This window comes from Canis lupus, chromosome X (genome assembly GCF_003254725.2).
Source record: "Canis lupus dingo isolate Sandy chromosome X, ASM325472v2, whole genome shotgun sequence".
Classification (NCBI taxonomy): Eukaryota; Metazoa; Chordata; class Mammalia; order Carnivora; family Canidae; genus Canis; species Canis lupus.
The window spans coordinates 50398818-50420678 of record NC_064281.1 but is presented as its reverse complement, the minus strand read 5'-3'; the positions used below and the strand labels follow the sequence as shown (position 1 = coordinate 50420678).

Sequence of the window (21861 nt, the reverse complement as noted above, 5' to 3'; positions counted from 1 at the left end):
TGGTACTTTACATGTAAATAAATTTAAAATTTTAAATAAAGAAGTTTAAATTTTTAATTACAGATATAATTACATTAAAATCTTAAAATGGGGAGATTTTCCTGGATTATCCAGATTGGCCCTGAATAGTAGCAGATCTTTCACACACAAAGAAAAGGTGAAGACAGAGCAGAGGGACATTTGAAGATGCTGGCCTTGAAGATTGGAGTGATGTGACTATGTCAAAGAATTTCAGTGGCCACCAGAAGCTGGAAAAGACTAGAAATGGATTCTCCCCTAGAGCAGCCAGAAGGACTATGGCTCTGTGAACACCTTGATTTCAGCCAAATAATACTGACTTCAGATCTTTGACTTCCAGATCTGTGAGATAATAAATTTCTGCTGTTTTAAGCCTCCAAGTTTGCAGATATTTCTTACAGTGGCCAGAAACTAATATGAGTGCCTTCTCAAGGCTATCACTACTTAAAACACTTTTTGACCTAGTAATCCCTAATTATCAACAGGTGTCAGGACTCATTTGTCACATATTAGACATGGTGCTCTTGTTATGCACTTTAGTCAAAATTTCTTGGAACACATGCAGTAGAGAGACCTTCAGCTTCATGGGAATGAAAGGGGAAAGATAGGGGTCTTTACAAAAACGCACTATCCAGAATCAGTCTCTAAACCCCCAAAATGTTCACAGGTTATTCCTTCAGACCTGGCAGCTCCTCTGATTGGAGTAGATTTTAAGGGTCATATAAGCCATCTCTCCCTGTCTTTGCCTGTGTGTAGCCAAGATACCCAAGAAAGGTATCTGGTTTCTGGCAAACACCTGGCCTACTGGTTGGCATAGCTACTCAGGACAGAGTAACTGTCATTCAAGAACCACAAGAATACTACATTTCAGGGAGAAAATGAATGGATAAAGAAGCACATATGGAGACTGGATTGGAATTTGTTGCTATAGAGTGAAAAAGAGCTACTCATGGAAATGCTGTTAAGATTGCTATGAACAGTTCTCTCTAGTATTAGACTGGAAAATAACATCTGTGAGAAGGATTGGAATGGAACCCTGAACACATTTTAGACAACCTATAAAATCAGAAGAGTTTCATAAAATTGTCCCCAAGGAACTCCAGAATCTTAAGGAATTATGCGGAAAAAAGAAGTATACCTATGTAGATATTGAAACCGACATAGAGTGGAATGCTGGGAGGGTAAAATCCTACAATTTCCAAATATGGAAGAGAACCTAGAGATCACCAAGTCTAAGCCCCTCACTGTACAGATGTGAAAACTAGCAGATTTTTAAATCAAACTTTAAATATTTCAATATTTGCTCTGTAGTCTTGCTTTAGTGTCTATAGTGTTTTTCTGGATCAGGTGCTGATTCATGGCAATGAAAACATACTTAAAACCACATTCTCAGTACACAGGACAACCATGATCACTCCCCTGCCCGCCAAAGGGCGTGCAAAGTGAAATTCCTCCGGCAGTTTATTTTTCTTTTTAGATATTATTTATTTATTCATGGGAGACAGAACAGAGATACACAGGCAGAGGGAAAAGCAGGCTCCATGCAGGGAGCCCGAGGGGGGACTGGATTCCAGGTCTCCAGGATCACACCCTGGGCCAAAGGCGGCGCTAAACCGCTGAGCGACCGGGATGCCTCCTCCCACAGTTTAGACACGTCCTCAGGGTCTGGGACCGAAGCACGTTAGCAACCTGGAGATTACCGGAACCTTGAGGCTGAACGCTTGCAGCCCACACGGTTGCTTTGAGAAAAGAGCACTTCCGGCTGGCAAAGACGTGCCCCCGATTTGTAGTTAGATAGGTCCCCGGTTCTCGTGCTCCGATTTGCCACGTTAACGCAGAGAGGCGGGTTTGCGTCTGGGTCACGCTCTCCCATTGGCTGTTGGCACAACGGTGGTTTGGCGTGAGGATAGCACGTTGAACTGAAAGCTGTGTGAAGTGCTGCGACTCAAGACCTGCAGTGGAGCCCAGTGTCCGGTGGGAATCTGGTGCCCGGCCAGGTGTAGGTCTTCAGGGGATGGATCGCGTGTGGAGTGCGTGGTGCGGAAAGTGCGTTAAAGAGAAAGGGTCGTCGCCACTTTGGGCCCAGCGTATCGTGGTCGCCTGGCTCAGTAGAGCCGAGTGGGATCAGGTGACGGTGTATCTGTTCTGTGACGATCATAAATTGCAGCGGTATGCCTTGAACCGTATCACCGTGTGGAGGAGTAGGTAAGACTCCAGGCTCAGACGTCCTATTTGCGCGCTGGTGGCGCCTCACCTCTTCTTCCTCAATCTACGAAATGCCTAAAGCCCTTAAAGGGGGTTTGGGCGTTGTTCCTTTTCCAAGGGCCTGGGGGAAAGTCATTGCCAATCCTTTGTACTAATCCGGTGTGGAAAGAGGAAGTGGGTGTGCCTCAACCACCCTCTTGTTAAAATTCTTGAGCTTTTAACCCTTACCTTCTTCTGTCTTGGGGACGGTGCCAGAGGGACCAGGGTGTCTGAACCCGGGCTTTAGGAGTAGATTAACACTCTGGGGTGGATTTCTGAGTCGAATTGGGTTGGAAGGGAGTGGTGTTTGCTAACAAAACCTTGTTTGAAGGGAGCACCTCAGTCCACTTGGTAAGATTGAGTTGGGAGCAAAGAATGAAGTCTTCTTTAGCTGAATGAATTGAAGGTTTTAGAGTGAAAGAAAGGGGGTGTGTCCACACTTAATTGTTGGTTGATTGCCTAGCAGTTAGGTGTCCTTTGTATACCCTGGCCAGTCTCTCACACCCTGTATACTATTGGATCCCAGGGACGTTATCCTCCCTCTTCTCACTTTCTTGATGTGTGTCTTGTCCTGCACTCTTCAGCCAGTTATGTAATTGGAATAACTTAAAGCAACCTAGATTCTGAGGTGGAGGGTGGACCAGGGTGAAGGACCGCTATGATGGTGCTGGACTGTGGCTCTTTAGGTTAGGCAACGAACTCCCCCTGGCAGTGGCTTCTACTGCTGACCTGGTACGCTGTAAGCTCATGGATGTAACTGGTGGCTTGGGCACTGATGAACTTAGACTGCTTTATGGAATGGCATTGGTCAGGTAAGACTTGCAGGGGCACGGGTTGGGAGTGGGGGTGGGTTGAGGGATGGGGAGTGGGGGTAGCACTTGATAAGCAAAGCTTGGCTTTTAAGTGCTACCTGAAGCAAAAAGCCCCTATGTCCCTCTGTATGGGTCACTCTGTGATTGACTTGACAGCTTTTGGTACTCCCTGTCAACACACATTCCTCTTTTTTTTCCCCTGAGAGCCTTCTCCCTTCCATTTTTCTTCTTTCTGGAATGTGGGGTGGGGGCGATTTACACCAAGTGATCTCTGAGTCTCTTCCAACTTTGATAATTTGATTTTTTTCTTCCCCCTTAACTCTTTTACCCAGAAGAATTTTTCTGATTAGTCTGGTGTCCTTGGCCATGGTTTAATGTGGATTTTTCAACCTTTTTCCCATCTTTACGTAGCATAATAATTTTCCCTTTCTATTCATGATCACTGAAAAGTTGCTGAGTTGAAGTGGACATATGGCCTGGGAGTTCCTGACTAACAAAGTGATTTAGAGTAATTATAGCTGTTTCATACACATTAGGAAAAAGGCTGCCACTGAATTTTCTCATGTGTCAAAATCTGCTCATCTCATACTGTTTATTTTGTGTGCCTTGAGGCCCTCCCTAGCTCTTCTTACCTTCTCCATCATTTAGGTGTGCTCCCCATATCATTCGGTGTAGGTAGTCCTTTGTTTTAGGCTTTATAACGTATAATCTAGTGAAGCATGCTTTATTGTATTATTATTTTATCCTAGACTGACCTTTCAAGGCCAGAGCAGTGTTTTCTTCACCTGTGTGGCTTTAGTACAGGGCAAATATTCCTGTTCTGGCTGATACCAATCATAAGAACAGAACAGAACAGTTAGTAGAAAGGTTGTAGAAATGCAGGGTGTCAGTAACACAGCAAGATGTTTGAGTAAAACAGTTCCTTGGGTTGTGCCACTTATTTCTTCCCCAACCCCAGGTTTGTGAATCTTATCTCGGAGAGGAAGACAAAGTTTGTGAAGCTCCCTCTCAAGTTCCTGGCTCAGGAGGTGTGTATGGTAAAACGGCCTTGCTCAGTCCTCTCTCCCCAGGAGGACTCACTAAATGGGGCATAGGGTGATATGAGCACACAATTAAGACTAGCTCATCCCACCACTACCAGCCAAGCCCAGCAAGAACCTCAGAGCCTCAGCCTCCAGCTTATAGAAGCAGACTTGCTCCCTTGCTCATGGCTACTATCTTCAGTGGCTTGGCCTTTTCAACTTGTTGGGAGTAGGCCAGTGAAGCTGAAGCACTGGAATGCTCCACTGGGTGAGGACAGGAAAAAGGTGGCAGTCACAGTATCTGCCTTTGGGGAGCTGATAGTCTGAGGGAGGAGACAAACTCAGTGGAGCAGCATGAAAACGCCTGATATCCCTGCCCTGATTGAGTATGTGAGGTGTGTTGAAGCTCAGAGGGCAGGCAGGTTCTCAGCTATCTAGAGAAGCTTCCAGAAAAAGGGTATGGGAGGGAGGGAAGAAGGATAAAGGGTACCCAGGGATTGGGATTGATAGGGCAGAGGAAGGCTGGAGGTGATTGTTAATGCTCAGTCACAGGAATATCTGTGTTGGAAGAGGGTGGTTGGAGGAAGTAGCTATCTTTTTGATTTTTAAAATCACCTCAACAGAACAGTAAAAAGAATAAGGAGACCTGGTTTCTAATTTTGGCCCTGCCACAAAGACTGGAACCTCCTCAGGACTTCAATATTTTTATCCATAAAATGTGGCGAGGCCAGGCTAATTTATCTTTCTGGTCCCTTCCACCTTTAATATTTTATAATTCCTATACTCACAATCAGGTAAATATTCCAGATTGGATTGTTGAACTTCGCCATGAGTTGACCCACAAGAAAATGCCCCATTTAAATGACTGCCGCAGAGGTGAGTCTTTATGGAGTATACCTATCATAGCTTAAGCCAAAGGGCCTGGGCTGGGTGGCACTGTGGGTAGGGGGAGAGGGAGGAGGATCTCTAAGTGGTGTCAGAGCCAGAACTAGGGTGAGGCAAGTAAGGCACTTGTCTTGGGCACAAACTTTAAAGGGGTGTCAAAAGTTCAGTAATCAAGATAAATAACATTTTAATGCGGAAAAACCCACAATGAACAGAATTCCAAAATTTTAAGTAAAAACTGAATTACTATTAGTGATTTTTCCTCTTGCTTCAGACTCCAATATGGCTTGGCAGGACACTGTTCTGATCCTGTTTTGATATCTTGATTACTGCATTTTTTGGCATCCACTTAAGTTTTATACCTAAAGAGGTTAGTAGGGAGCAAATTGAGAGGTGTGAGCCATCAAATGTCATGAACCTAGGAGTTCTTTAGACACCCCATCCCAATTGATTCAGCCTAGTCCCTTCATGGTGGGGAAATTGAGATCTAAAAAAGGGAAGAGACTCCGCCAAAGGCCGTGTAATTAGGTCGTGGGCCTGGATCCCTGTTCTTCACTTGCCAGCCCTGTGTTACTTTTGGCACCCCATCTGTAATACTGATATTAGTTTCTTCTAGGAAAGGTACTGGTGAGCACAAGAAAGCAAAGAACAGAGAGATAACCTGGAGGAAGAGAGGCTGCTTCTAGATATTTGAGATTTGTGCCTTCTTGGAGCCAATCCTCTTCCCTAGGGTCTTCCCATAAAGCTTTTAAGAGGAGACTAGGGGCCTGCTAGGAGCTCTTTGCCTGTGGCTACTCCTATGATATTGTTTTCCTTCCTCCCCTCCTTTAGGCTGTTATTTTGTTCTGGACTGGCTTCAGAAGACCTATTGGTGCCGCCAACTGGAAAACAGCTTGAGAGACACCTGGGAGCTAGAGGAGGATAGGGAAGATACAGATGAAGAAGACCAGGAAGAAGATAAAAACATTGTTGTTGATGACATTGTAGAACAGAGACCAGAGCCTAAGGATAAAGGGAAAGGTGTAGAACTGGATGCCAGGGTTGATGGAGACAGCGAAGGCAGCAAAGAGGTTGATTCACATTGGGAAAAGGCTCTGAGACATAAAGAGCTATATGGTAGGTGTCCTTAGGTGGGAGGGGTCATAGAGAGGCCCATGAGTCTGGAAGACTTAGACTTAAGGTTAACATTGGTTATTTCCCTGGCTCAGCATTTCCTCTGGGTTTGTGGTGAGTTTTAGCTTAAAATAATTACTCTCACAAACCATTTCCCTTGATCTCTGTGAAGTAGGAGAGGCAAGAATTCTAGTTCCCAATTTGCAACTTAAAAAATGAGGTGAAGGGTGCCTGGGTGGCTCAGTGGTTGAGCGCCTTTGGCTCAGGTTATGATCCTGGGGTCCTGGGATCAAGTCCCACATCAGGCTCCCTGCTGAGAGCCTGCTTCTCCCTCTGCGTATGTCTCTGCTTATCTCTGTGTCTCTCATGAATAAATAAATAAAATCTTAAAAAAAAGAAATGAGGTGAGAGTGCCTCAGAATCTCATGAGGAGCAGAGAGCTGGGATGCCCTATCTGTTTCCACATTCCGTTTTCAGAAAGAGCCCGAGAACTGCTGGTATTATATGAAGAGGAACAGTTCAAGGTAAGAAAAGTGCCCTTGACTTTGTTTTCACTTGCCCCAGCCATTTCTTCCCTCTTGCCAGCTTCCTGAGAGAAGTCCTGAGAAGGAATTTCAAAGAAAAGTGGCAGAGCTTGAGGGAACTTCTCAGAGAGAGGGAGAAACTAGGAAGGAGACAAGAGAAGCAGAATTAATTTGGCTGATCCTCCACACCAATGGAAGAGAACAGATGTTGGAAGTCTGGATAATGTGCCCAAATGGGTGGTAGGGAACAACTGGGTATAGGTGGTTGCATGGTCCTGCAATACTGCAGCTGATAAGCAGATGGCACCCAGGAACTTTCCTAGATCAGGTGAGCTTAAGGGGATGCTATTTTAGCAGGAAGGGAGATAGCCTAGAAATAATTCAGCTTGACTCTTCTTTTTCATAGATGAAGAAATTGAACAACAGATGAGTGAAGGGACTGGCCCCAGGTTACATATGCAATTAGTGATAGAACTAGAATTAGAATCTTGGTCTCCTGATTCCCTTTCTTCCATAATCCATTGCTTCCCCTCATTCCTGGGCCCAAGGGTCTCTGGGCCAATTCCAACAAAATGCCCCCACTGGACATCTTAGTATTGGAGTATCTGGTGATTGGGAGCCATAAAGAATTCGAGGTAGGGAGGGAGGAGGAAGAAGAGAAGAAAGTCTGGGATTTGAAGGTCAGGATATTTTTTTTTAATGTGGGGCCAAGTCAGGGAGTTGTGGGCCCACCCTTGTATGCCCTGCCTTATCGCAAAAAAGGGAGATGCTAAGAGGTCCTACGGGAAGGGATCCTTGAAGGGTGGGAGAGGGTTGCTTGGCTGAACCAGCCTTCTGATAGTAACTTCTGTGCTGGCAGGTGCTGGAGAAATTTAGGCGTTTACCTCAGGCTATTAAGGCATGGAACAACCTTTCTCCACCTGTAGAATGCATCCTGGCAGAACTCAAGGGCATTACATGTGAAAACAGGTATGTAACTAAGTAATCAGGCTGTTTACTCTAGCAGCCTCACTGAAGTAGGCTTCCATAGCCCAGCTTGCCAACCTGTAAGGAAATTTCAGGGATAATCCTGATCCCTGCAGAGTGACCCAAATTCTGCATGACCCTCCCCCTTGCCCTGCCAGCTACCAGGTAGGGATTGCCTACTCTGAATCACTAAAATGGCCAGAGACAGGACTGTCTGCTGTCATCAGTTCCCTGGTTAGATTTGTTCCTCTCTGTCCAATGGTATATGGAGCTCTGGGCAGGGAGGAAAAGCTCTTCATTCTTACCATTTCACTATCTAGTCCTTGTCCAAGTTTGAGGTAAAAAATAAGGTGAGTGCTGCTGATCTTTTGAACTGCATATGGGGAGTAATCGTATCCCTTGGGTAGTTGTGGTTGGGAGAACAAAGGAGAGGCTTTCCAGAGTCTGGCTCTTTGAAAGAGTAAGTACGTCCCTGCTCTGTGTGGCCATGAGCCTCCCCCCCCACCACACCCCATAGTGCTTAGTTCCATCTAGAGCAGACAGAATCTATCCATTCATCTCCTCCCTAGCTCTTGGGTCTTGCTACCTAAATTCAGCTGGAAAGGGCTTTGGGGGACTTTCCACTAAGAACCAATGGAGGCATTGCTAGACTTTCCAAACTAGGGAGACAGTGGAAGAAATCTGGGATGGAGCAGAATATTAGGAAGGTCGTATAGGTGGCAGAGTGGGCCTGAGTGAGAGCCTACAGTGCAGTTTGGGATTGCCTATAGAGCCTTCTTCATTCCCAGGATACTATTAATTCCCAAGATGTTTCTATCAGTGTCTTTCCACCCTAGGCTTCTTAGCACCCTTTAGCAAAGGCCCCCTCAGCAGCTGGGACAACTCTCCCTGTACTTCTGTACAGTACTGTCTGCCTGCTTATGCTGAGCAGGCAGCTCTTCCTGGATACTGACTTGAAGAGGTGGGAGATGGATGAAAGGACAACTCTTTCCACTTCAAACCTGGTGGAGGGAGGGATCTAAGCATGACAGCATGATTTGACAATGCCTCTGGCCATTGAGACCCCTTGGGAGCTCATGTTCCCTCTCTAGGCCTGGTCAGCTGGGGGAGCCTCTCTTGGGGGACCTGCTAGCTCTGGAGAAGAGAGCTAGCTGTCATTGGGAGGTCTATCAGCACTTCCCTTCCTGGGGTAGGGCAGGTAATGCAAGGGTGGGCCCACAACTCCCGTACTGGCCCCACATTTGAGCTACATGAGGTGAGGGATTACCCCTATAGCCTATGCTTTCAACTTCTGTAACTTATTTCTGTGTTCTTGGGGTCCCTAGGAATAAGGATGATTATTTGCTTCAGCAATTGAGTCACCAAAGTTTCTGCTTCTAGGATCTGAAAGAGGGTAACCAGGAAAAAGGGGAGGGGTAAAAGACTGGAAGACTGTCAAGAGAAACAGACACTGAGTAATAAAGTCTAAAAGCCCTTGGCCCTGTGACCCTAGGCATCACCCTGGCACCTTTTCTCCATCTGTGCTTTCAGGCTTGTTCAGCTGCTGCTGCCCTCATTATGGGCCTTAGATAAGCATGTGCTTGGTAAATGCTTATTCAAAACTCACTGATCCCAATATCTGGCCCAGCCTCTGCCCCAGAAAGCTGAGCCCTGAGATCCAACTGTCAGAGCTGCCTTCATTCCTACCTCCACCATGCTGCTGTGCCCACTTAAGTCAGAGGCGTAAGATGCCTTGGGAGTGGGTAAGGGAGTAGAAGAAGGTCTTCTGACTGCTCAATTGACTTAATTAAGTGTCCTCTTTCTCCAGGGAGGCTGTGTTGGATGCTTTTCTGGATGATGGCTTTCTCATCCCTACATTTGAGCAGTTGGCAGCTTTGCAGATAAACTATGAAGGTATGGTCCTAGGGGCTCACTTTAGTCTTGGAGTATTGTGTTTCTTGGGCAAAAATACCAGGGTTAGGCTAAGTGGCTCAGGACTGGGAGGCAAGGGCTGCTAAGTGCCATTCCATAGTCTCTGGAAGCCTATCTTAGCTGAGAAGAACAGGTAGCTCCATTGTTACTCAGTTGCTGGACTACTCTTAGGTGGCCTGGAATTGGGTGGGGTGACATGAAGTGGGATGGGATTGGCTGGGGTGGACTGGGATGTGGGGGAGTTTTAATGCCATTATTTTGTTATGTTAATTGTGATTTAGCTGCTTGCTTAGAGAGCTAGAACAGCGGAACTGGAAGGGCCTTGTGAGGTCATCTAGTTCAACATCCTCATATTACAGATGGGCAGACTGAGGTCCAGAGAGGGGAAGGTACTGACCCAAAGTTACACAGTGAGTTATTGACAAAGCTGAAAGCTAGAACCAGAGCTGTTTTTTTTTTTTTTAATACTTCGTTTTGAGTCATTTGGTTGCCAGATACTAACTGGTTCCTCTGCTTACTGTTCTCTTCTCTTTCTGTTCTGTGGTGGCAACTCTATTGTTGGTGGGTCTCCCTCCTTCTCCCTCTTTTTTCTCCGCCTCTGCTTCTTTCTTCCCTCCTTGTCTTCTATTGGCCCCTGCCTCCCCTTTCCATCAATCTGTATCCCTCACAAACCAGAAAATGTGGACCTGAATGACATCCTGGTGCCAAAGCCATTCTCTCAATTCTGGCAGCCCCTGCTCAGGGGCCTGCACTCCCAGACCTTCACACAGGCCCTGCTGGAAAGGATGTTCTCTGAGCTGCCAGTCTTGGGGGACAGCGGAATCCGGCCCACCTACATCCTCAGATGGACCATTGAACTGATTGTGGCTAACACCAAGACTGGTGAGGGAGACTAGCCTTAGCCTCAGGTCCTAACACAGCCTAGGCAGGAGCATCTGTCACTGTCCTTAGCTCTCAGATGAATAGCACTAAGTAGACATGCCCCATGTTAAAGGTTTAGGCTTGCCCAAGAGGGCCCCACAGTAGCAGTGAACAAATATTCCACTTTTTTTTTTCTCAGAGCCAAGTAAACTGGTCTGGGACAGAAAGGCCTAAATGCTTGAGCAATCAGGAGGTATAGGGTGGGGAGTCTGGGAGAGTGGGGAGGGACAGAGCCAAGCTTTTAAAGATACAAAGTTGGGTGAGGGCTTACTGGTTCCTTCTCCTCAGACTCTCTCTTCTCTCAGGACGGAATGCCCGCCGATTTTCTGCAAGCCAGTGGGAAGCAAGAAAGAGCTGGAGGCTATTCAACTGCTCTGCCTCCCTTGACTGGCCCCGGGTGATTGAGTCCTGCTTGGGTTCACCTTGCTGGGCCAGCTCCCAACTCCTCCAGCTGTAAGTCTCTTGAATTCCATCTGGTAAGAGGGTGAGGCCACATAGCCCTAGAGTGGCAGATTTGGGCTGTTGCAAGGACTCTTGAGTCCCATTCCCCTCCTACTAACCAGTGGAAGAACTGAGTCCCAGATGGGGGTGGGTAGGGTATTCTTGCCTAAGATCACACAGCTTAAGACCTGACTCAACTGAGTCCGGTATGAGAATGAATGAGATGATGCCCTCCCACCCCCAGAGTGCTTAGCAGAGTGGCCTGTACAAAGTTGCACAATAAATGGTAGCTGCTGTTTATTATTGAAACCAGTCTTCTGACACTGAGCCCAGTGCTGTCTCCTTTGTAATCTTCCCAAAGTGTACCTCTCATAGATGCTCACTAACTTTCAGTGACTTCCTATTGCCATTCTGATGAAGTCTAGGCTTCTTAGCCTAACATTCAAAGATCTTTCTTATTCTGCCCCAACCTATCATGATAACCATACCTCCTGTGATTCCCCTTTACCCAATCTACCCTGGGTGCTATGGTCAAACTGAATATTGTACTGGTTCCTGTAAATATCTGTGATTGTCTTCCTTTCCTTTTCTGTCATATTCTGACTCCGAGCCACTTTCCTCATATTCATAGAAACCTTTAGCACGCAGTTATCTTCCTGCTTTCTGGAGCAATATCTGTTTCATTCAAGTGACCCATCTGAGATTCTTCAGCTCAACTCCAATGACCTTCCTTTCCCACTACACTCAGCAACCCATTTCCATCACTCAGAGCTGCTCCACCTCTGAAACCTGACATCCCAGCATCCCACTCAGTGATCATAACCTCTTGTCCTTCCATTTCTCACCCTTGCATCTCATGAAGGTAGCTCTTTGCCTGCATCCATATCTCCATCCCTCCATTTCCCCTCTCCCTCAACTTTGCTTCCCTTCCATCCTGTCTGTGGTTGATCACTTCAACCATTCACCATCTGGACCCTCAGCTCTGCCCATCCTTTGACATATCTTGCAAACCCCTGAGCCGGGATTAATCCTCCCCTTTCTGCTTCCCCCACTCCTTAGCTTGGGTAGCTGAACTCTTCTGGGGAAAACCACATAGTACTGTGGATTGCTGCTACTACAGAGGTATGATTCTTAATCTCAGGCCAGGCGTCAGTTCTGCTTATCTGAACTTTTTACTTGTTTTCTGCCCACTTTCTCTTTTGTTTCCTGACTTTTCTAAACTTTTACCACTCACCTCAAGCCCCTCTTCCTCTCCCATTTCACCCTAACTTCCTTGAGCATCCAGCAGGGCCCCTCAACTTGTGGTCCAGTCCTCGTCAGCTGAACTCCATCTACACTTAACCATCTTGCCAGTCTCAGGATGAGATGGCCTTCCCCCCACCTCCAAGCCTCCTCTTGCACCTTTGCTCTGGAGCCACCTCTACCAGTATCACGGGGGCTTCACCTCCACCTCTCCTTTGCTCTACTGCCTCTTATTCTTCAACTTACAGGCCTCAGTTTTTTTCATCTTAAAACAGCAATAACATAAGCAAAATCTCCTTTGACCCTGCATTCCCATGTTGGTTAATCAGCAGCATAACACTCCTCTCCCAGCCACCACCATCAAAACATCTTAAAAGAATAGTCTACACTCAGCAGTCTTGATTTCCTCACTACCCTCTTATTCCTCATCCTGCTGCAATTAGGCATTTTCCCCAAAAAGATGCTTTGACCTCCTAATTACCAAATCCAGTGAGCCCTTGTCCATTGCTGTGTCTGCTGCATTAATGGCTATTTACCACTCCTTCCTTGAAATGCCTGTGCTTTTTTCCTAGTTCCTATAAAGTGCCAAGGCCCACATCTTTTCATCTATCTCAGGCCTTTCCCCCGAGATTCAGCCTCTTGTATTTGACTGTATATCGGACATCTCCCCGTGGATGACCAACAGATACTTTACTGTGACCAAAAGAGAATTGGTCATTTTATTCCCAACCCCAATCCCGAAGTGATCTTCCTCTTTTGCTCCCTATCTCACTTGGTGGTATCACTATCTATGCTGTTGATTCTCAAGCACTTCTCAAATCTGAGATTTTGTGTTGCCATGTCTACTTCCCATTGTGTCTCCTTCCCTCTATCAGACTTTAGCTTTTCAAAGGTAAGGGCGGTTTATTAGCCATATCTGTGCCCTAAACCACCACACAAATCTAGGGCCTAAACAGATCTCAGTAAACATCGTTGAACTCTGCTGTCTCATTGCCAGCAATGCTGTCTTTGGTGGCAACTAACTCTGTGTCTGGGGACTGAATGAATTGGGAGTCTGGATGCCAAGATCCTCTTAATACCCTTAGCTCTCCCTAGAGTCAGAAAGTCTTTCTTGAATCCTGATGGCATTTGGGGCATGGTAGTAGCTTATAAGAGAAAAAAGTAAGCCATGGCAAGACCTCCAGGAGATAGAACTGAACCAAACAGCCAGATCTCCAAATGTGTATGCTCTAGACTAGAAGTGATATGGATGGGTGGGAAACTGGGAGAACCAAAAAGATGTGGAGGGGTCAGGGAAACATGACAGACAGGGCATTTGAGCAATCTCAGGAGGAGAAAGAACACAAATTCCAAAGCCTAGAAACACTATGGAATGAAATGTAATGGGGTAGGGGTATGCAAAAAGCAGCATGGAGAGGTTTGGATAGGTGGCCTTCAAGGTACTTTCCAATCCTAAGTGCCTGCAGAGTGGAAGCTGCTGGTCTTGGAGAAGTCTGGATCACAGAGATCTTCTCCCAATCCAGGCATACCAGAGGGATGTGACACATGCCAGCAGTAGCAGCGACTTACTTGGGTATAACTCTTTGTGCACAGGTTCTACTTTTCCCAAATAATCAGTGAATCTAATCCTAATCACCCCATTACACAGATTGAGACACAGGATTACCCTAGGTATTATGTGGTAAGTCAGTGGTAAGTCTGTAAGTTAGAGCTAGGGCCAGAATCCAGGTTTCCTGGTCTTTACTCCTATGCTCTTTCTACAATGTTCCATTCAATTGCATGATTGTGAAAAGCATGTGTTATTAGGCAAATAGAGAATCTGGCTTTGTTTTCCCCAGAAGAAAAAATAAAAGATACCACTGGCAACTGTCAGGCATGGTGCTGTGTTTTTTGTAGAAGTCATTTCATTTGACATAGTAGTCTTTGAAGGTGGAGATACTGTATCCTTATTTGATAAGAAAGATATTGAGGCGGTAAGGTATGAAGTGATTTATCCAAAAGTCACACAGTTTGTTGACAGTGGGCCAAGGAATCGGGCACAGGTTTTGTGAGTCCAAAATCCACACTTTCCTATAGCCTGACCTGTGACCAGGCAAACCCAAAGAGGGGATGTATTTTAAGATTCGTATCACTTCAATGGTCAGACTATACAGCTTGAGATAGTGAGTGGGTAATAAACAGTGGTGATAACAGCATATGCCAATATCAAGTGCCAGGAAATATTTATTATTAGTCATACTATTGGACCATAGTGAGCATCTCTCTGGCTTTTTCTCCAAAAAGGCTGAAAACTTTTCAAGAGTTTCCCCTAGCCAGCCAATATCAATTCAGTTTGAGCCAGTGTCCCCTTGGAATATGAAATTAGCCCTGCAGAAAGAGTCTCCCAGTAGATTCACTAGCCCCCAGCCCTACCCCCAATGACCAGCAACCATATGTGGCCAGATAGCCTGCCTAGCATATGGCAACTTCCATGAATGACCCACAGTTCACAAATTCAGTACACCTAGAAAGAAACTATTTGCCCACTCCACCCATGCCTCCAGCAGTGACCTGGTTCTACATGAGGCTGTACAGGTAGTATTCACCCTTTTCCTCCCTAGGAGCTCTCCTTCCTATTGGCTCTGTGTCTGTTGGTGGTTTTGCTGTCAGTACCATCCTCTGTGTGCACACTGTTACCATCATTAACTCCCCTCTGCCTGACCCCTACCATCCAGTCACCAAGCCGTCAGCTTCTCCCCCTCATTTTCACTGTCAGTTCCCTAGGTCAACCCTCACTGGCTCCCTGGTCTCCCTGCCCCCTGGCTGCCCCATCCAGGCCATCCTCCACATAACCATCCTCCACAGGGGCACCATGATGATCTTCAGAAATGCAGCTATCACCTGTGCTTAGAGTCGGTCAGGTGACCCCCTCTCCCCAACACACATATTTAACCTTTGCAGCCTTCTCTTCCTCCCACAGCTCCCCAGGATAGCCCTTACCCTGTATCCAAGGCTACTCCCACTACATGTACACAGTACAATATGCTCACTCTTGTTTCTGCACAAAGCCCTCCCTTGATCTCTCCTGCCCTCCTTGTACCCTCTGCCTCTCCCCAGCTCCTGTAGTGCCCAAGGTCTGCAGTGCTCATCTGGCCTCCCTTCCACATCTAGCTTTGTCTTGTTAAGTGTTTTTTTTTCCTTTTCCTCATTTCAGGCTGGGCTATAATTGCTCTTGGAAAGGGATCACATTTTGTGTTCATGCAAAAGGAGACCAATATACTTCTAGGCATATCTTTGATGCTCAGGACAAATCCCTCAGCTAGGCCAAGGGAAGAGATGGATCTGCCATTCTCATGTCCAATCTTATTGGCCTATTGGCTAGTTTGTGTATTTCTGTAGCATTTAGTACAGACAAATAGCTATCATTTATTGCATGCGGACTCCCTATGTGCCAGGCACTGTGCCAGCCATTCTATGTGAGCTACCTTACTTATGTACTCTTTCCAACAACCCTATAAGTTGGGTGCCATTATTATCCTCATTTTACTGAGAATAGAAGTGAGCCACAGAGATAAATCACAGAGATTGTTCAGGGTCCTGGTTGTGTTTGTTTCTGTCTGCTCTTCTGCACTGCCTTTCAGACGCAAGTCTGGAAACTCAAGAGAGTGGAGTATTGGGGTATAAAGTGAGTTGAGATTTTGAATCTTTCTTACCCCATTCCTCCCTTTTCTCAGTGTCTTCAAAGCCATGGGACAGGTCTTGCCAGATGAGGAGCAGGAGAAATTGCTGCGCATCTGTTCCATTTATACCCAGACTGGAGAAAAAGGCCTAGTACAGGAGGGCTCAGAGGCCTCCCCCATTGGGAAGTCTCCATACACATTGGACAGTCTGTATTGGAGCCTCAAACCAGCTGGCTCCATCTTTGGAACTGAAGGAGAACCCCAGCAGCAGGAGGAACAGGGCAGCCTAAATGATCTCAAGAAAGATGAAAAGGATGAGAAAGATCTGGAAGATCAGGTGGAGGAGGAGGAAGAGGAAAATGATGACCAGAAATGGGAGGAGGAGGATGAAGATGATGAGGATGAAGATGAAGATGAGGAGGAAGAAGAAGATAGAATGGAGGTCGGGCCTTTGTCTACTGGGGAGGAATCTCCCACTGCTGAGAATGCCAGACTCCTGGCCCATAAAAGAGGAGCTTTGCAGGGCTCTCCATGGCAAGTTAGCTCTGGTAAGCAGCCTGATAACCTACTTTCTATTTCACCAGTCTTCCCTCTCTGGCTGGCTCCTAAGGCTTCCCTCTACCTCAGAGAAGAGATGGAAAGTAGCAAAAGGTGGCCAGCATGAGGCAAGCCTGGGAGGCAACCTCGTGTGTGGATGACACTTGGCTTTCCTCTTTTTTAAGATAGTGTGTAAGCTTCAGAGCCCTAAGAACTGTCATGCTATTGGCTCCTTCATGCAGAGTGCCCCACCGGGGATGGTGTGGATATAGGCACTGAGCAACAAAATACAAAGGAGAAAGCAAGAAGTGGGTGGATATATGTGATTCTGCATGTGTTTTTTGCACACAGTGATCCAGGATCAGAGAGACAGTAACGCTTTCTATGTATATGTGAATGAATATGTGTGTACACATGGAGGCTGGGTGGTGATGAGACAGGATTTTGCTGTGTTTATGAGAAAAGGAAACCAGGGGTATTAAATTAGAGGAAGTGGAAGGGAGACCAGAAGAGTGAAAATAAAGGATCACTGTGGTTTTTAGGTGGGCATACAAGTTAGTGAGACAAAGCCTGGAGAGGAATAGAGAAGATGAGGTGATAAAGTAGGGATACGTGAATCTGCTCCTCTTAAGGGATGTATTTTAGAGTGCCTTTGTTTAGGTTGGGGAACAGGAACCTTAAGGCAGGGAGATCCTGAAGGGATGAATAGTATGGTATATGTGTCGGGGTGGGGAGCATGTGTGTATGTGTACACACTGGAGGCAGTGTATGATGAAACCTGAAAGAGGAAAGAAAATGGCTGGGGTTAGGTATGGCGTAGGGTGGGCATGGTAGGGAATGATAGGGAGAGAGAGGGGAGGAAACAAAAGAACTTAGGGGCAAAGGTAGAGCCTTTGTCCTTTTGTGGACATGTATGTGGAAGAGCTAGGGCATAAAGGCACTGAGTGCTTTATGTCCGTGTGCGGGCCTGCATATGCTGGACATACCAAAGCATTGTAGCAGAGAAATCTCTTAAGGAAAGGAGGGCTGTTTGGGGTCTTTGTAAATATTGAATGGGAAGGCATTGACATAGGCAGATTGTGTGTGTGTGTGTGTGAGAGAGAGAGAGAGAGAGAGAGAGAGGGAGGGAGGGAAAGAGAGTTTAAGGGCTGTGAAAGAAGTTATTATGAACGAAGTGGGCACTATGCATCTGTGCATAAATGTACACAGGGTCATGTATGTTTTTCGAAGAAAAGGCAGGGTTGCTGAGACTTGGGATCCAGAAGGTATCTCTGAGGAAGAGAAGTGGCAGTAATGAGAGGTAGGGGGTATACGGAAAAGTGTAAGAACATGCAGTGAGACAGCCATAGAAGTAGCCTCTCTTGTCACTGAGGGACATGTACATAGATGTCAGGCTGGAGAGGCAGGGTCTGTGATGCAGACAGGGTTGGGGATGTTAGCGATGGGGAAGGAGGGTGGTCAGGTCAGTGACAGACATGGGGGATGTAGTCCCTGTGTACGAAGGTATCTTTGTATTAATAGGGCAGCAAAAGGAATTGAGATAGGCACAACTTCTTCCTGTAAAAGGGTCAGGGTGAGTGGTTCTATGGGTAACATGAAAAACTAATCCATGGGTGATACTTTCCAGAATGCCAGGGACATTATGACAGCGAAAATTTTTTGGGTACCAGGGAGTTGGAGGACCTCATGAAAGTTTTCCTTCAAAACATTGGATTGTACTGGTATAAGGATGGGAATGAGGGTTTAGTATAATACTATGTAGAGAGTGTTTAACTGATTAGATGGAGGGTTGGGAAGTGCCTGATATGGTTCATTCTAAACTGAAATGTTTGTGGGGTGGTAGGAGAGTGGTTTATAAAAGTAGAAAGGCTAGGATATTAAAGTCTTTTCTTCTCCCTTCTTTCCATTGCTGCTTCTGTGTGGGCATATGCGTATGTGGGGATACAGGGACATTAAGATTTCCTGCTTGTATGCCTGTGAATCAGAGGTATAGGAGGCAGGGAGTGAAACTGGGAATATTCATCGAATGGAGGTCTCTGTGTTTTTATGTGTGTATACTTAGGTGGCAGTGGGGAGTGGGATATGCAGTAAGACCGTCCTTCCCTGGATAAGGGATGTTCTTTGTGTGTACATCTGGGGGCAATAAGACCTTACAGGGGGCAGGGGGGTATAAGAGCTCTGAGAGAGAGTCCACCCAGAGGTGTTATGTGGGTGTATGCATATCTCTCAAGGCAAGGCCACTAAGAAATAAATGGCATTCAGACACTTTGGGGGGGGTGGTTGTTTATAGATGTGCAGGAAATCTAGGTAATTCAGATTCTCTGAGGTTTAGGGATAAGGTGTGATAATTCTGGGGCATCCAGACTCTCCAGGATATATGTGTGTATAGAAATAGAGCAGGTGAAAGGTTGAGGCAGTGATACAGCCAGGTCTGAAGAAGATATCCTTGTCTGTGTTTATGTTGAAGACATGTCTGGGGAAGTGGGAAAGAGCTGAGAGGAACAAATATGTTTGTAGTTGTGTATATGGCATGTATAGACTTGGGATGGGTTGTGGTGGCATGTGTTGGTGTGTATAAACATATGGAGGCAAAGAAGGGCAACAAAGAGTGAATAGGGGAGTATGGAAGAGGTGGGGAACTCAAAGAGAGGAGCTCATGAGAAATGATGCAAACAGGAATAAGGCTGGACATACATAGAAATTCCATGCTGAGCAGACTAATTGAGGTGGGCAGGTAGACACCAGTTTAATAACTACCTAATCAGCCTATTCTTGCCTCTTCCCTTTGCTCCACAGAAGATGTACGATGGAATACCTTTCCCTTAGGCCTAATGCCAGGTCAGACTGAGGATCCAGCAGAGCTTATGCTGGAGAATTATGACACCATGTATCTTTTGGACCAGCCTGTGCTAGAGCAGCGGCTGGAACCCCCAACATGCAAGACTGGGTGAGTGCCAATGGCAGCAGGATGTCTTACCCCTTTCTCTGCCTCGTGCAGGAGGTAGGGAGGGACACAAAGTGGGATGGGTAGGGGAGGTAACTTGCCCCCCCCCCAGTCAGTGGTTAAGTAAGTGATGTGTAAGCTCCAGTCACTGGCTGGGCCCTTGCCAGGACTCTCAGTCCCTAGTTGAGGGCGTGCGCATTGAGGTAGCCACACAAGAGCTGTTTTGGAACCCCTCTCAGATTGCATCCTGTGTGTGTGTGTGTGTGTGTGTGTGTGTGAGAGAGAGAGAGAGAGAGAGAGAGAGAGAGAAAGTATGTGTGCACACATTTTGGGGAGGAGAGAGTTTCATAGCTTTCCTCAGATTCTCTAAAGGGTCCACCACTCCCTAAAGGTCAAGAACGAATGCTGTAATACAACTTCCTCCTGTTTCCAAGGAGAAAACTAAGGCCCAGAAAGGGGATGAGATTTGTCCAAAAATGCAGAGTAATCAGTAGGCCTCCCGACACTGTCCAGGCATCTTGGTAGCAAGGCCTGTGCCAGGGCTCCATGCTCTCCCTCGAAACTCGCCTCTGGACCACAGGCATGGGAGCCCTTGGGTCATCAGGAGGCCAGGAACCAAGCAGCCCTCACTGAAGGGCTCTGCTGGTAACACAAAGGAGCCCATCGAGAGGGCCTCTACATTCCAGAATGTGGGGCCATTGTGACCAGAAGAATCCTGTGAGTACAAAAGAATGACCTCTGTGGGCCCCTGAAACTGAGTCTGTCCCTGTGTGCCTGTCCACTCCCTGGGAGATGAGCCCCTCTTCCTCTGGATATTCAGGGAAAGGGCTGTAGGACCCAGCAGCAGGCCAGGCCCAAGGCAGTGTTATAGACTCTCTGTCTTAACAGGTCATGGGGGCAGCAGGCCTCTTGGAGAAGAGAGGAGGCAGCTGGGGAAACTAGGTGGTGTGTAGTTGGGTGTGGGGCCCATGTGTCTGAGAGACTTCCTCTCGTCTTGGGTATGGCTGGCTTGATGAGCATAAGAGTATCAAGTATGGGCAGGTAGAGCTGTTAATTCCAGAAGGAAGCTGATTCAGCGCAGTTCCCACATCCCATGTAGTAGGGAGGCTTCCTCTGCTGGAGCAGGCATGCCCACTCTTGCTTCTTGTCTCAGCTCCATCCCTGACTTGGCTATGTGGCCTTAAGCACGTCCCTTTTCATCTCTGGGCCTCAGTTCCCTTGTCTGTAAGATGGTGGGTTATAGGAGGGAATGGGACTGGATCATCTCTAAGGGTTTTTTCAGCTGCAGTTAGTGTAACCATGGATCTGCCTGATGGGAAGGATGATGGCTTTGCTCTCAGCTGTCACCCTCATCTACCTGGAAGGACCTTTTACATGCAGGAAGCAGGGGGAAGCAAGAGTGTTCTGAGCAGCACCAGGGCAGGGAGGGCAGTTCTCTCCCTAGAGCAATCTTGCAATCCTGGGATGGGATCTGGGCCTAGCTCTGTAGCCCAATGCTGGCCTTGGACCCTTTAACCAGTTGTTGGGGGTGGGAGGGATCCAGCCTGGGTCCTCTGGGACCCCAACATCTAGGACCTTAGGAAAAGACTTGTTAAGCTGGCCACTGTGGTGGGGTGGTATGGGCCCTCCCCCCTGCCTTGACCCAAAAAGTTCTGCTTTCATCTGGTTTGTATACTAGGGCTCTGAATAAAGCTTCATTTGAAAAGTGTCCTTCCCTCCTCTCAATTGAGGGGAAGGCAGAACTACCCCTGGGGCCCATCTGAAGTAGTTTCTCAGATTTCCTCCATAGTCTTTGTAAAACCAAGCAGGAGGGTGGGCTCTTTCCATATACATAGATCAGTCAAGCACCCTTAACCCTTCCAGAGTCCAAAGCTGCCTCCTTCCCTGACTGAACCCTCTTCTCTCTCTACAGCACCCGTGGCTTGAGCTGTGGCGTGGGCAGTGACAACTGTAGCAACAGTAGCAATGGCAGCAGCAACTTGGAGGGCCTTCTCTGGAGCCAGGGCCAGCTGCATGGACTCAAAACTGGCCTGCAGCTCTTCTGACACCCACTCTGTTGCAAAGTGTTTATCCAGCCCTGCTGGGAAAACAGCCCATTCCCTGCCTCTTTTGTACCCCCCGCTCCTGGCCCCCGCCAGTGCACCTGATGCTCTATTAAACAACCTGGGAGACAGCCCACATCAGCCATATCAGCTCAGCTTTTTGCCACCATGGAATTTTGAATGTTTTGGGTTTTTTAAATTTTGTTTTAAAAAACAATAAACAGGCAACTGTTAGTTTTGGTGTTTGTAAGATAAGTGAGTATGTGCTGGGGCAGATTAGTATACTCGCCTTTTTCTGGGGGGCCTTGGAGAAGTTGGGATCATAATAGGACTTTAAGCAGAAGCTTGGTCCTATGGCCCCTTGGGCCCACTGCCCCTAATTGTTTTCACCACCAGGCCCCATACATACTTCCTGATTCAAACCACTTTCACTCCTTTCAGCTGTAGAATGGGGCCAACTCACTTAGAAGCATTGGGTTCCAGAAGACAGGCATCGCTATAGAACCCAGCCAGCATCTGGTGAATCTGCTCAGAACCTCACTGACAGACCCAGGCTTCCTGATGCTACCTAGCAGGCTTT

At 47.0% G+C, this 21861-nt stretch overlaps 1 protein-coding gene across 6 annotated transcripts; it reads left to right on the top strand.

The window, feature by feature from the left end:
* Positions 1-1881: 1881 nt before the first annotated feature.
* On the top strand, positions 1882-21515 carry LAS1L (LAS1 like ribosome biogenesis factor). 6 transcript variants are annotated; one of them, XM_025466050.3, is made up of 14 exons: positions 1882-2223; positions 2949-3074; positions 4033-4102; positions 4891-4972; positions 5813-6097; positions 6572-6618; positions 7478-7587; positions 9392-9477; positions 9855-9905; positions 10171-10377; positions 10722-10869; positions 15813-16306; positions 19095-19242; positions 21152-21515. In XM_025466050.3, the coding sequence occupies exons 1-14, from the start codon at positions 2033-2035 to the stop codon at positions 21282-21284; spliced, it is 2178 nt and encodes a 725-aa protein (XP_025321835.1). In that variant the 5' UTR covers positions 1882-2032; the 3' UTR covers positions 21285-21515. The 6 variants fall into 6 exon arrangements, with proteins under 6 accessions (XP_025321835.1, XP_025321837.1, XP_048963435.1 ...); XM_025466049.3 differs by having other exon boundaries at positions 1884-2223; positions 19092-19242; XM_025466052.3 differs by lacking the exon at positions 2949-3074 and having other exon boundaries at positions 1883-2223; positions 19092-19242.
* Positions 21516-21861: the final 346 nt, after the last annotated feature.

Coding starts and splice junctions, on each gene's coding strand:
- LAS1L (XM_025466049.3), top strand. CDS start 2,033: ATGGATCGCGTGTGGAGTGCGTGGTGCGGAAAGTGCGTTAAAGAGAAA. Junction 6,619..7,477: donor ATGAAGAGGAACAGTTCAAG/GTAAGAAAAGTG, acceptor CTGTGCTGGCAG/GTGCTGGAGAAATTTAGGCG. Junction 10,870..15,812: donor AGCTCCCAACTCCTCCAGCT/GTAAGTCTCTTG, acceptor CCCTTTTCTCAG/TGTCTTCAAAGCCATGGGAC.